This window comes from Myotis yumanensis, unplaced genomic scaffold, assembly GCF_028538775.1.
Source record: "Myotis yumanensis isolate MYYU_CA2020_CCGP unplaced genomic scaffold, mMyoYum1.0.hap1 SCAF_10, whole genome shotgun sequence".
Lineage (NCBI taxonomy): Eukaryota > Metazoa > Chordata > Mammalia > Chiroptera > Vespertilionidae > Myotis > Myotis yumanensis.
This window is the reverse complement of record NW_027223761.1, coordinates 2,483,375-2,496,496: the sequence shown is the minus strand read 5'-3', so window position 1 is coordinate 2,496,496 and position 13,122 is coordinate 2,483,375. Positions and strand designations below refer to the sequence as shown.

The 13,122-nt window shown below is 65.7% G+C and overlaps 1 protein-coding gene across 4 annotated transcripts in view; it reads right to left on the bottom strand.

Annotated features, from left to right (window-relative positions):
- Positions 1 to 13,122, bottom strand: part of SYT7 (synaptotagmin 7) — a 56,050-nt gene that overhangs the window by 12,189 nt on the left and 30,739 nt on the right. The window contains exons 5-7 of one of the 4 annotated variants that reach the window (XM_070427212.1): positions 12,018 to 12,242; positions 8,116 to 8,484; positions 4,355 to 4,477 (exon numbers count right to left, since the gene is read on the bottom strand). The exons of 2 other annotated variants lie outside the window; for them this stretch is intronic. In XM_070427212.1, the coding sequence (XP_070283313.1) occupies positions 4,355 to 4,477; positions 8,116 to 8,484; positions 12,018 to 12,242 (717 nt within the window). The remainder of the gene's footprint in view (positions 1 to 4,354; positions 4,478 to 8,115; positions 8,485 to 12,017; positions 12,243 to 13,122) is intronic. One more of the 4 variants, XM_070427213.1, reaches the window with a different exon arrangement.

The following is a 13,122-nucleotide window of genomic DNA, read 5'->3' as shown; positions in this document are numbered from 1 at the left end:
GCTGCCTGCAGGCCAGCAGGAACTGTGTTCTTGTCCACGGGAGGCCTGCTCCCACCCCGCCTCACCCGCCCCAGTGTGAGGTGCCTGGACTGTACCTGTTCCCCAGAAAGCCCCCACCCTCCATCCCTGCCTGCATGTGGCCTCTGAGCCTGCCTCCCTCCCCAGGGCCGCCTCCCTGCTGCCCCCGCCTGGGTGGGAGCCTGGGGGCGGAGGCTCGGGTGGTGAGCGCTCCCTCGCTCTCCGCATCATTACCCTCTGCAAACACCCAGGGTGCCTCTCCCCCGGACGCCCCACCTGTGTTTGCCCAGGCTCAGCGAGAACACAGGTGCCCTCTGGACGCCAGACCGACCGGGTGAGGTCAGGCCCCTGTCCTCGCAGCTCTGCCCAGCAGAACTGTCTATGCCGACACGTGTTCCGTGTCCGCGCTGTCCCTGTGGCCGCTGAGCGTGTGAGAAATGGCCAGTGCGGCTGAGAATTGGAAACCCGTGGGACTGAAACTCGCTGAGATGTAAAGAGCCGCCTAGTGGACAGGGCAAGTGCACCTTCGGGAAGGCTCCCCTAGCGTCAGAGGAAGTCGGGGTACCCCCAAGAAGCCCCGGATCCGAGCGTCCCACGAGAGGCCCTGTCTGCACCCTGCCTCCGTGCTGTTTCCAGGGAGCCAGGCTCTCCCGCCGGCAGCTGGCGGGGAGGCCAGTGGGGGCTCTGGATGGGGGGCTACCGGCCCCCAGGGACCAGCTGGAGCCTCCCACGAGGAGGAGGGGGGCAGCAGCATGGAGATGGGGAGACGGCAGCGGGGGGCTCGGGACAGGCTACGGTAGAACAGCTGCGAGACCAGAGCCAGACGTGGAGACATAAGCCACGGCCCTGGGTGTGGCCTGGCCACCAGCACACAGTTGGCCACGACAGGCACAGAGGCATGCACGGAGTATGCAGGTCCCGGAGGGGCACCAGGGCCCAGGATCAGGGTGTGCACGTACACACACACACACACACACACACACACACGTAAGCCTGGAAGACACCCAGGGGACCAGGGAGGGAATGGCACAGGCGACAAGGCAGGCCGACCAGAGCAGCGCGATGACACACACACAGGGAGGCGTGACCCCGAGAGGAAACACGTTTGGGGAGACCCAGCAAGCCACGGTGTGCTGGGGAGCTGGGACGCACTGCAGCGGAGGAGGCAGGAAGCAGTCGGATGCACAAGGCACCTGCCGTGGAGGCGTGGCCTCGCCTGGACCACGCGTAACACCCCACCCAACCCGGGGACACGAGGGCGCCCCTTCCAGAGGCGCGGCCACAGCAGCGCTCAGGTGCGCGCGCGCGCACACACACATGCGTGGATGCACACATGGACACACGGGTGGACACGTGCTCACGCAGGCAGGCACGGGAGGAAGAGGAGGCTGAAACGGCTGGAGAGGTAAAGTCAGTTAGAAATAGAGGGAGGGGGGAGCGCGGAGACTGACGGCTGGAGGTATGAGAGTCGGTTACTGGGCCGCCTGGGAAGAGATGGTCAGCGCCACTGAAGCTGTCGGAGGTGACGGACAGAGAAAGTGCGCAGAGAGGCGGGGGAGGCGGAGGGGCCCTCGCGGCCCCGGGACAGCCCTGTGAGGAGCAGATGGGAGGAAGGAGGCAGGAGAGAGAGGCCGAGAAAGGTTAGTTGGAGACGCGTGAAGGCTGCAGGGTGCACGGGGGACGAGGAGGAGCGAGGCGGCCGAGAGGAGAGGCAGAGAGGAGGCGGGGGGACACACCGTGACAGGAGAGACATGGTGGCTTTGGGCAAGGACAGCGATGGGGTGGTCAGGCCCGGGCCCCACGCGGGCGGGGGTGGGGCCATGGTGGAAACCATCTGGATCCCAAGAAGCGGTGGGTGGTGAAGGGATGGCTGAGCGGATGAGGCGGGGTGGGTGCAGGGCCGATGGGTGAAGGCGGAATGCAGGGCGTGGGAGCCAGGGCCTCCCCCCTCCCTCCTGGGCCCAAGAGCGTTGGGAGGTTCTTGGGGGCCATGGCCTGGAGGCCCAGGGGCCGGGAGAGCCTGGATGGGGGCTTCCCAGGCCCCAAGTATCCTGGAAGCAGGGGCAGGGACCAACCCTCCCGTCTTCGAGTTCTTTGCTAGGTGCACCCCCGTCTCTCTTGCTGTTCCCCCTTTCTGCCCGGAGCCGGTGCTCACAGACCCTGGGCTGAACGTCCTCCCCAAAAGCAGCCAAGGGCCTCCCACCCCTCGCCCCGAGACTGGGTGGGAAAGGGGGGGCTGGGCCTGGAGGCGGGAGCTGAAGAGGAAGGGACAGTTGACCGAAGCCTTCCGTTTGGAGGCCCAAGGAGCAGGAACCCAGAGGGTGGAGCCCTAAGGGGCCTAGCGTCCCTCGGGTGAAGCAATGCCAAGCTGGGGTGGGGAGTGCTGGGAAGGAAGTGCTGGATTCGGGACACCCTGCCAACCCCCGCCCCCCAGGCCATGAGCAATGAGTGTCCCGGATGGGGTGGGTGGGGTGGCCGGGTGGGACTGGCATGGGTCCACCGGGAAAGTCAGGCCGGGTCTTGGCGAGGGCCTGGCCCCCACCTCCACCCCCACCTTTCCCAGGAAGGCAGGGGAGGGCTGATGTCATGATCAGAAGGGACAGGGTGTGAAGAGATGGAGTGAGACCTGAGTGGCAAGGGGTAAAAATAGGCCGGGGGTGGAAATGGAGCCGGGAATTGACACGGGGGATGCGAAATCTCGTTTCCAACCTGCATGGTTCCCTCACGCGGCACGCCTTGCCGGGCCAGGCGCTCAGCAGGCTTCTGGGGGGCCCAGCCCCTCTCCCACAGACTCTCGCCCTCAGCATGGCCCTCCCTCCGGCCCAGCCTGGGAAGCCGAGACCCCTGGCGCCGGGCGAGTTGGAGGCGGCAGGATCTGATGCTCCCACCCCCAGGGCTTGGGCTCGGGGTGTGACACCACCTGCGTCCCCGAGTGAAAGAACGGGTCCCGCTCTCCCCGCCCCTCTGTGGGGATGTCGCTTTGCCCACCACAGACATGCACTGTGGGCTCAGACGGGAAGACGCGAGAGGGACAGGCTAGGGTAGAACAGCTGTGAGACCAGAGCCAGACGTGGAGACATAAGCCACGGCCCTGGGTGTGGCCCGGCCACCAGCACACAGAGCTGGTCCCCAGAAGCCACCGGAGGGGCAGCGAGCCAGCTCTCTAACTCGGCCTGCCCTCCCCTCACCCCCGAGCAGCGTGGGACAGTCCCCTCTGTACCGGAGGGCCTCAGGGAGCAAGCAGGGGGTCCCTGCCTGCTGACAGGGCCTGCCCACTGCCCCAGCCGAGGGCCAGCTCCCTCGTTAGAAGCTCAGCATGTCCGAGCTGGAAGGGGCCACCCTGTCCAGTCCTTCATCTGACGGACAAGGACACGGGCCCAGGGGCGGAGACATGCCCCGGGCTGGACAGAGCCAGGGCGGGCGCCCCACGCTCACCTGCAGTGCAGGGCTTTAGCCTGACCAGCGGGCCTGACCGAAGGGATGCGCCTCTCCCAGGAACACAGGTGTGTGGCCTGCCCAGCTCAAGGCCAGGTGACAGGAGGCGGCCACCAGGTGCAGGACTGCCCTGCCCTGTGATGCTGCCGGAGCCCTGGACCTCTCTCTACCCCCCGCTTCCCGCCCAGAGCACCCCACCGAGGTGCTTCCCTGGGAGCTGGTGACGGTTAAATGCCCAGCCCTTGGCTCAGCCTGTGTTGTGGCCACAGGGCCTGTCCCTGTCCCCACAAGGTCCTGGGGGCCAGCAGCTGCTCTTGCCCCCCCCTTCCCTCCTCTTGGTACCTCAGGCTCAAGGGCTGCCTTTCTGGCTCTTTCTGGTCACCAGGCCTCACCCCTGCCCCTGCCTCTCCCCACCAGGGACTCCCATCCGCAGAGTAGCCGGCCACACCTCTGCAGCAGGGGGTTGGGGGGGACCATCACCCCAGGAAAAAGGGAGGTTGAGGTGGCGGGGATGAGGGAGAACGGGCCGGCGCCCCTTCCCTAACATCCCCCCCCGCCCACCAACCACCGGGGAAACGGGATTTCTGGGCCAGGGCAGATGGAAGATGAGGGGCAGCGGGGAGCAAGCAGGAGGATGGGCAGAAAGGCTGGCTTGCTCCGGGCGAGGGCGGGCATGCCCGGGGAGCAGGCTTGATCCAGAATGGTCCCAGGACGGCCGGCCGCACTGGCCTCAGACCCAGGGACACCCCCGGGGTGGCCGCGTGTGAGGGCGCCGGCTGGGGAGGCGGGCCTCCGGCTCCAGCATCCGCTGAAGGTGCCTCTGCTGGGTCCAGCGGCCAGGCGGCCGAGGCAGGCAGCCCTCCGCCTCCGCCTCCTCCTCTGCCGCCGCCCGAGCTCGTACCTCTTGTCCCCCTGAGCGTTCTGGTTCTGCTGGGTTCCTGGGTTTTGCAGGTCAGGGATATTGGCAAAGTCATCCTGTTCCGAAAGCCCTAAGACCAAGGATAGCACCACCATCCGGCCTTCCCTGCCCGGGTGGGCAGCCCACCAGCCGGGGACGGAGGAGGCCCCGCGGGAGGGGCGGGGCAGGGAGGGGAAGGAGAGAGAGACAGAGACAGAGACAAAAAGAGAGAAGAAAAAAGCGTAAGAATCTGGCCCTGCAGGAGAGAAACCAACTTTAGCACTGTCAACAGTTGCAGAGCAGAGGGGGATGGAGCGGGGAGGAGGGGGCGGGATGGGGGGGAGGTGTCCGTGGCCTGAGACCCAGCTCGCCAGGGGCCAGAGCAAGATTCTCTGGAGAAGAACGGGGAAGGGGCTGGGCATGTGCCTGGGCTTCCTGAGGGGACCCTGGGGGAGGCTGAGGGGAGCCGAGCCCAGGCCTGGGACCAGCAAGACGTCCAAGGCTAATTCGCCGCCCGCTGAACCGAGGCCAGGGGCTCTGGCTCTGACATCGGGGCCTGGGAGGAGAGGAGGGGCTCTGCGGCCACCTGCTCCGGGCTGTGCAGGCAGCTGTGGCTCCCAGCGGGGAGGTTCTTAGAAAGTGTGCAAGCCCAGTGGGCCCGCACCCTGAGCCTATGGAAGCCCCGCAGGAAGACATCTCCCGATGCCGGCCAGCCAGGCGTGCGTGATGCCAGGAGGCGTCCTGCCCGGGGGCCTGGACACGCAGCCCATCAGAGGGAAATGGAAGTCCCTCCGGCAAATGGTGTATGGGCCACGCGGGCCCTGTGTCCCCGGGGTGACTGCCCAGCCGTTCCGTGGAGAAGCAGTCCAGAAGGCAACGCAGGAAGCTGGCAAGTCGGGAGATGTCCAGGCAGGGAGCCTGTGAGAGCAGCGAGGAGAGGACGGTGTGGAGGAGGCCGTGCGGTCCAGGCAGAGCCGTGAGAACAGACGAGGAGGAGGCGGGGACCTCCTGGAGTGGCCGTGGGCGGCCCCGTGGGGCCGGGGGCCAAGGGGTCCATGCCGAGTGGGGAGCATTCCCAGAGCACCACTGGGCACCCGCAGGGCCGCCCGCATTTCTCAGGGACCTCAGCAGCGTCGGCGTTTGCAGAGTTTCCTGGGTGTCGGTGTTTGCAGCGTTTCCTGGGAGGACCTGATGCTCCTCCAGCATCGGGTCTCTCCTCTGACAGAGGGAGAGGGGTTCGCAGACGGGGCGGGCACAGAAGCATCTCCAGGAGGTCCAGGTAAGCTGGCGGCATGTTCTGGAGGGAGGCCGATCCTGGGTCCGAGCCCGCCACTTCCACCTCCACCCAGGAGGGCAGGGAGTGACAGGCAGCTGGCTATGGCTCCGTCCCAGGGAGCCTGCCAACGAGGGAACTGTGGCGGGTGAGCTAGGCTTCGAGGGTGGTCTTGGACATGGAGCCTGGGGCCGGGAGGGAGCTAGGTGGTCCCATGGCTTTCTCTTTGTCCTGTGCACGGTCACTCCCGGCTGACCCTCGCGCTGGCCTCTGCCTTTGGGGACGGGACGAGTCCTGGCTCCCTCCGGTCCCTGCCCACCGGCACGGTCTTGGAGTTGGTAAAATTCCATTTGGCTGTTTGGGAGCCGCCTGAGCCGGGGGAAGGCGAACCAGTGAAAACAACACGTTGTTCCCTGGTTAATGCATTTTTCAGATACTCCTTCGGCTCCTCTTGAACACCAAACGGCTTCTTTGCATAGATTCCCAATTTGTCATTCTCTCCAGGTTGCAGGCCAGGGCGAGAATGGGGGCCAGGAGGGGGAGGTTGGGGGGGAGCTGGTGGTGGTGGGCGGCCACATCCATGGAGCAGGAGGGACGCCTCCCTCCCCGAGAGAGGGGTGGGTCTTGGGGGCGGCCCTGGCTAGCCCTCTCACCCTGACCCTCTGCCCCGGGCCTCCAGCATTTGGGTGAACGAGAGGCCTTGGAAACTGAACCATCGGGCAGGGGGCAGGGGTCGAGAAACTACAGCTGGTGGCCTATGTTTATAGAGCTCACAAGCCACGAACTGTTTGTACATTTAAAAATGTGATCAAGCCCGGCCGGCGTGGCTCAGTGGTTGAGCGTCTACCTATGAACCAGGAGGTCAAGGTTTGATTCCCGGTCAGGGCACATGCCCGGGTTGTGGGCTTGATCCCCGGTCGAGGGCCTGCAGGAGGCGGCTGATCTGTGATTCTCTCTCATCATTGATGTTTCTATCTCCCTCTCCCTCTCCCTTCCTCTCTGAAATCAATAAAAATGTGTTTTGAAAACCGTGATCAAGACTCCATGTGTCCCGCAAAGCCTGAATCACTAATGACGGCCCTCACACAACTGGCCGGCCCTCGGCGGGGGCTGTGCGTGGAGCCGCTGCGGTCAGGAGAGCAGCAGGGCCGGCTGGCTCTCGGTGCTTCCCCCTCGGCAGAACCGATTCCCTGGACTCTCCGCATCCTCGCCGGTGCCCCAGCACCTGTCTCCATGCAAACTGTAACCTGGCGACAAGCAGGTTCTGCTGGGCATCTTCTCATGGGGGCGTCCGGCGGGGTCCCGGGGTCCCGGGTTGGGGACAGCCCCATTAGATGCACTGCCCGGCGTTGCCAAGTAAAGTCCCAGGCAGCATGTCCCGCCGGGTGGGGCCCGGCCACTGGCAGGAGCGTGGGAAGCTGGCTGGCACAGCTGCTCCTGGTGGGTGTCTGCCAGAGGCAGCACTTCGTCTGCCCTGGAAATGCGGGCCGGGGTCCAGTTGGAGGAGCTGCCCCAGGGGTCCCCACCACGTGCCAAGGGAGCGGGGCCTGCCCCTTGCTCCTCCCCCTCTTCTCCCAGGCTGGGTGTGCTGGCTGCCTGCTCGGGAGAAGTGCTCCCGGGAGAGACTGGGCAAGGGAATACCCCGGAGCCTGTAAGGAAGGTGATGTCAGGCCCCGGAGGTGGCGATGGCAGGGACGGACGCCCAGACCTGCCCTGGGCTCCGAGGGAGACAGGTGCCCAGAGGGATGGGGGAGAGGGTGCCCTGGGCCGGGGGCCCAACCAGTGGGGTGGGGCAGGGGGCAGGGGGTGGGGGACGCTGAGGTTAAATGGTGTGTTGTTACTTCTCAGATCTCTGACGCGAGACAAGGCTTTGCTTTCAGAAACAACGTTCTCTAAAGCTTTGGGAGGAACATCCCATGTTCGTCCTCAGGAGAGGGGTCACTGTGGGAGCCGGGCGGGCGGGAGCTGGAGGGCAGGTGGCCGGGAAGGTCGCAGAGGCAGAGGACAGGGCCCAGGCAGGGACAGGGGAAGCCAGGGGAGGGAAGAGGTGCGGGAAGGAAGGGGAGCAGAGTCGAGTTACAGGGCAGAGAAGTACCTGGAGGGGAGGAGGCAGGGCCTGGGCGAGGGGTGGAAGGAGGCCAGGCCAGGGAGCAGGGAGGAGAGAGGTCAGAGGAGGAGAGGGGGAGTCTGGCAGGGAGGCCACGAGTGGCCCCCGGGACTAGCCTGGAGGAGGAGACCGATCTGGGGACCTCAGCAGCTTCTCTGGTGTCTCCACTGAGTTTTAGGGGGGACCCTCTCCGAGCCCTGAGACACCACGGTCCTCAGAGGGGCGGCTCGGCTATGAACCCTTCCATCGGGGGCCTCGGGCATACGCGTGAGCTACAGGAGACTGGAGGGGTGTCCGAGTCTGCTTGGCACCTGCCCTGGAGATGTGGGGGGAAGAGGCTGGGGCGGGGAAGTGGGGGCTGCCGGCTCAGGGAGGGGGACTTACAGAAAGGATTTCATGTCCAAGCCTCGGGTTCGAATCTGCCCCACCACGTGGTCCCAGCTGCCCGGGTTGGAGCGGCTGCGGCCAGCGGCCGCCCGGTACTTGGAGCCGGCCGAGGCGCCCTGCCGCGCCTGGCCCCGGCCAGAGGCCCGGGGGTTGGGGCCGGGCACCGAGGCCGCGTGGGCCTGCAGCTGGCCCAGGCTCTGGCTGGTGGTGGGCTGGCTGGGCTGCCGGCCCCGCTGGTGCTGGCTCAGCGGCTGCTGCAGGCTCTGCTGCCGCATCAGGGTGCGGGGTCGCTGGCATTTCGGCTCTCCCGTGGAGCTGGGGATAGACTCAAGGGTAGTGGTCGTGGACAGGGTGGAGTCCTCGAAACTTGGGGTGGGTGGAGGAGAGGAGAGAAAGGAGAAGCAGGTGAAGGGATCACAGTGGAGAAGAAAGAAGCCCAGAGCCAGGGCCAGGAGGCCCGGGTGCAGGGCGCGCGCTGCCGGACCTCGCCAGGCCTCCATCGCAGTCCTCGCCGCTGCTGTCGCTGCCACCTCCCCCAGGAGGCCGCCACGCCCCAGCCCACCCCGACGGCCCCGTGGGCCCCGCCCCGCCCACCCCCTGGCCTTGGCTCAGCTTAGTACCCAGGTACCTCCTGTCTGAGCAGACCTCTCAGCTGGTCTGCGTGGCCACGGAAGCGTCAGAGGCTGCTGCGTGGTGAAGGCGGGTCCCCAAGGCCCCGTGGCTGCCTGTCATGTTGGGGCGGGAGAGGGTGGGTGGACCTTCTGCTGCCCCCTCCTGCCGTCTCGCTGGGGACCCCAGGAGAGGCTGCCCTGTGTCCTAAGCACTCCTGGCCGTGGAGACACGTGGAATCCAGGCCAGTGCAGGGCCGGGGAGGGCCAGTCTGTGCTTTGTCCACGGAGGCAGGGGTGTCCGCGGGCCCCCAGACCTCTGCGCTGTGGCCAGGGCTACCTTAGGGTTCAGGTTGTGGCCCATCCTCGCCCTCCTTCCTGGGTTCCCATTTCTGAGGGCAAGTGTTCCCTCTTGGTCTCCTGGGCAATGACTCCTCGTAGAGGAGGGGACCCAGCAAAGGAGCAGAGGAGGTGGGAGCCCCAGGAACCGCCTGTCTGGCCACTTGGCATGTTTCTGATGGAACACAGCGTGGCTGCCCTGTCCTGTGTGCATCTGAAAGAGGGCACCTCACGGGCCCACCAGCACCTCAGAAAACGCTGGGATTGGGGGGGCGGGGGAGCCAAGGACAGACCGGAAGCAGGACACGGCTGATCAGAGGCAGGGTGAGGTCAGAGACCCGGGTCCAAAGCCCCTCTCTGCCATTTCTGAACTTTGGGACTTTGGAAAGGTGAGTCCACCCCTCAGTTTCTCCACCTGTAAAATGGGAGTGAGAAGCAATCCGAGCTGCCGTGAGGACCCGCTGAGGCCAGACTCAGGGCTTCGCGGTCCAGGCCACGCTCCCAGGCCAGTGGTAGCTGCCCGGGTCTCAGGAGACGGAGGGAGGAGGCGTGAGAGAGCCCTGGCCGCCCCGGGCACCCTGCTGCTGTGCTCCGGCTAGAGATTCCAGCGCATCCGACAGGCAGGGCCGGAGCCCGAGGCCTCAACCTCCCCCTCTGCCCCTTCCCTCCGACTCCCAACCCCTGGGCTAGGAGAGGGGTTGGCAAGAGATGGGCTCGCGGGCCCCGGTTTTTTGTAAACAGCCGCTGTCATTAATTTACAGCCTCTCGGTTTTACTGCGCTTTGCTTTGCGTACTTCGCAGACAGTGTTTTTTTGTTTTTTTTTTTAAATGGCAGGTTTGTGACAGCTCTGGATTGAGCCGGTCTATCAGTGCCATTTTTTTAAGCAACAAAGTATTTCTCGATTAAGGCCTGGACGTTCCTTGTAGATGTAATGCTATTGCACACAGACTCGGTAGAGAGCAAATGTGACTTCTGTGCGCGCCGGGGAACCGACGCACAAGGCGTGGGACTCGCTCTGTTGCGAGAATGTCTAGCAGGGAACGCACATCTCCAAGGTTTGCTGCACATCGGCCTTTGGCTGCTTTGGGCCATGGCGGCAGGGCTGAGTGGCTGTGAGAGAGACTCGTAAAGCCAACTACTCCTCAGCTGGCCCTTTACAGGCAGCCATGCACCCCTGAGATGCTGGCGGCGGGGGGGGGGGGGGGGGGGGGGCCTTGGAGCCGCTTTCACCACTGCAGTCAGACCTCAGCTCTGCTCACGCCCTGAGCCTCCCTGGGAACCAAAGGACAACAGTTAGCCTGCCCCTGTGGGCTGAGAGTGAGAGAGAGTGAGTGAGAGAGAGAGAGAGAGAGAGAGAAAGAGAGGAGAGAGAGAGAGAGAGAGGAGAGAGAAAGAGAGGAGAGAGAGCAAAAAGCAAAACGCTGGGGTCCTAGGGAGGGCAGCAGCCTTGCCAGGCTCCAGCCTGGAGTTGGGGCCACCCCCAGGGGCAGGCCCAGGCCTGGTGGCTATGTAGGCCCACAGCTCCCCGGGGGCAGGCAGGCAGAGGTGGGGGCTGGGGGGACGGCCCCTGGGTGGCCGCCGCCTCCTCCTTGCTGACCTCGCTGTGGTTTCCTATCATATCCCAAACTAGTCTCGTCTACGACCTCTCAGTCACAGGAAAGGAAAAGCGGATCCCGGGCCTGGAGCCGGCAGGTGGCCTGGAGGCCTCAGCCAGCCTGGGGTCTGCGGCCGGAGCAGCCCGGGCTCTGCGGCCGGAGCAGCCTGGGGAGGGCCGCGCTGGGCCTGCTTTCAGAGCGGGTGGGATGGGGCTTCCTTCCGGACTCTCCCGAGGACTGTCAGGGGGGCCTCGGCCGGTGTCCCCTCAGGCCAGAAAGCACACGAGCTCTCAGCACAGGGGGCCTCCATGCACCAACGGCAGGAATCGCGGGCTTTGTGAGGAGAACCAGGAGGGCCCAGGGGCTGAGCAGGGCTCAGGGCTGCTGGCCTCCTGAGAGCCAGGCTGCCCCATCGGCTGGGAGCCAGGCAGTTCAAGGAGCTGATTGGAACCTATGTCCCAGCGGGTGAGGATGGTTCCAGGGACTGAGAGCCACAGGAGGGTCTGAAAGTCAAGATGAGAACAAGGCTGCCCCCTGGTGGGGGAGCGGGGAGCGTGCTCCCTGCTGAGAGTAGGGCCAGCCCTACAGCCATCACCCAGGACAGGGATTGACCAGGACCGGGACTGACCGTCTGATGAGGTCGGACCACCCTTGTCAGAAAGGAGGAGCCAGCTGGGGCTCGACAACCCCACCTCCAAGAACACAGCATCCCGCCAGCCGCCAACCCGCTGACCAAGCCGGGGACGGCCATGGGGATGGCTGAGATGAGGGTGACCTTGGTGGGCCTGCGGACAGGTGGTGCGATGATGTGAGCAAGACTGAGACAAGCCAATGGAGTCACCAGATGGTCAGAATGGGCAGGGCTCAACCTCTGGGTCTAGAGCCATCTGCTGGCCGCAAGAGGGAAGGCCCGGTGAGTGGCAGATGAGTGGCATAAACACAGGCTGAGAGCCGGCCAGCTCCCCAAGGATGGGATGGTCCAATGGCTGAACAGCTACGGGCCTGCCGCCCATGGAGGGGTGACCTGGCTGCTGCTGTGGGGCCGCCAATCGAAGAGGCGGGGATGACCCGAGGACTGAAATGGAGCTGCCCTGGGGGCAGACAATGAAATGACCTGGTCACGGGGCAAAGGAAGAGACTGACGGGGGTAGCGGCCAGAGGCTGAGAGGCGACACTGATGGCTGTTAGCTGTGCTGATGGCAGGGACGATGGGGGGGCTCGTGAAGGGATGGGATGAGCCAGGGGCCGAGGACGGCCCCTCTGGGGGCAGCAGCGGGCATGCCAGGGGTCCCGCTGTCCACCCTGGCGGGGGTGGCCTGAGCACCGGGCTCTGGCGGCCACGGGGCCATCACTCACTTGGACAGGTTGAGCTTCCCTGCGGCCAGGTGGCTCTGCACCGTCCGCCAGCGGCCTCTCCCCGCCTTGCCACCGCTGCCCGGCTCGCTGGGGGCAGTGCCGCCGCTTCTCAAGGCGTCCTCTCCGGGTGGTGGCACCAGCGCCGGCGTCTCCCCCAGCCGGCCTTCCCGCTCCACCGCCAGCCCCGCTGCGGCGGCCACTTTGGCGCCGGACAGGAGGGTGCCACTGGAGGCAGCCAGGCCAGGGGGCGCCAGGGGTGGCGGTGGGGGAGAGAGGGCAGGACACACGTGGGGGTGGGGAGGTAGAAGAGGAGGAAAAACAATAACAGATAAAAGGAAAAAAGAGACAGTGAGAGAAGAGGAGGAGAGAGACAGACGGACAAGAGACAGACAGAGAGAGAGAGAGAGAGAGAGAGACATCAGCACTGCGAGTGTGTTAACAGCGGAGCCTGCAGAGAGGAGAGAGGGGCCGGCGGGCGGGGGGGCTGGAGAGCAACGCACCACGACAATGGAGGGGGCCCCTCCCCACCGCCTGGGGCAGGGGCGGTGGGGGTGGGGGAGGGCAGCCACCTCCGACTCTATCCCACAGGACAACGGAGGGTTAACGACGGAGGAAGAGCGGGCTGTCCAGGCCAGGAGGCCCCCAGGCAGGGAGAGAGAGAAAGCCGTGTTAGTCAGAGTTATCACCGCCACCACCACCGCCACCACCTCCACGACCACCACCGACCACCACCACCAGCAGCCAGGGCAGCAGCACACAGCGGGGAGGGAAGCCGAGCCACACCAGGGGGGAGGGACCCACACGGGCAACCCCATCCTGACTGCAAGGGGCGGGGCCGCGGGGACCAGCGTGGGGGCCTGGGGGCCGCGTGGCTGCTGGCTGCAGAGGGGGCTCTCCTGCCTGGCGGCCCTGGGGGTGGGGACAGGAGAGGGGCGGGCAGGCGAGGGGGGCAGGAGGGGTTGCTCGTCTCCATGGCCAGCCTGCCCATGGGCTGCAGGGGACGGGGGTGGGGGAGGAGAGTGAAGGGCAGGGACCGGAGGGAGGAGGGCGTGCGCAGAGACTCGAGACTCAGGTACATATGATCAAACCAGGTAAAGTCACTCAC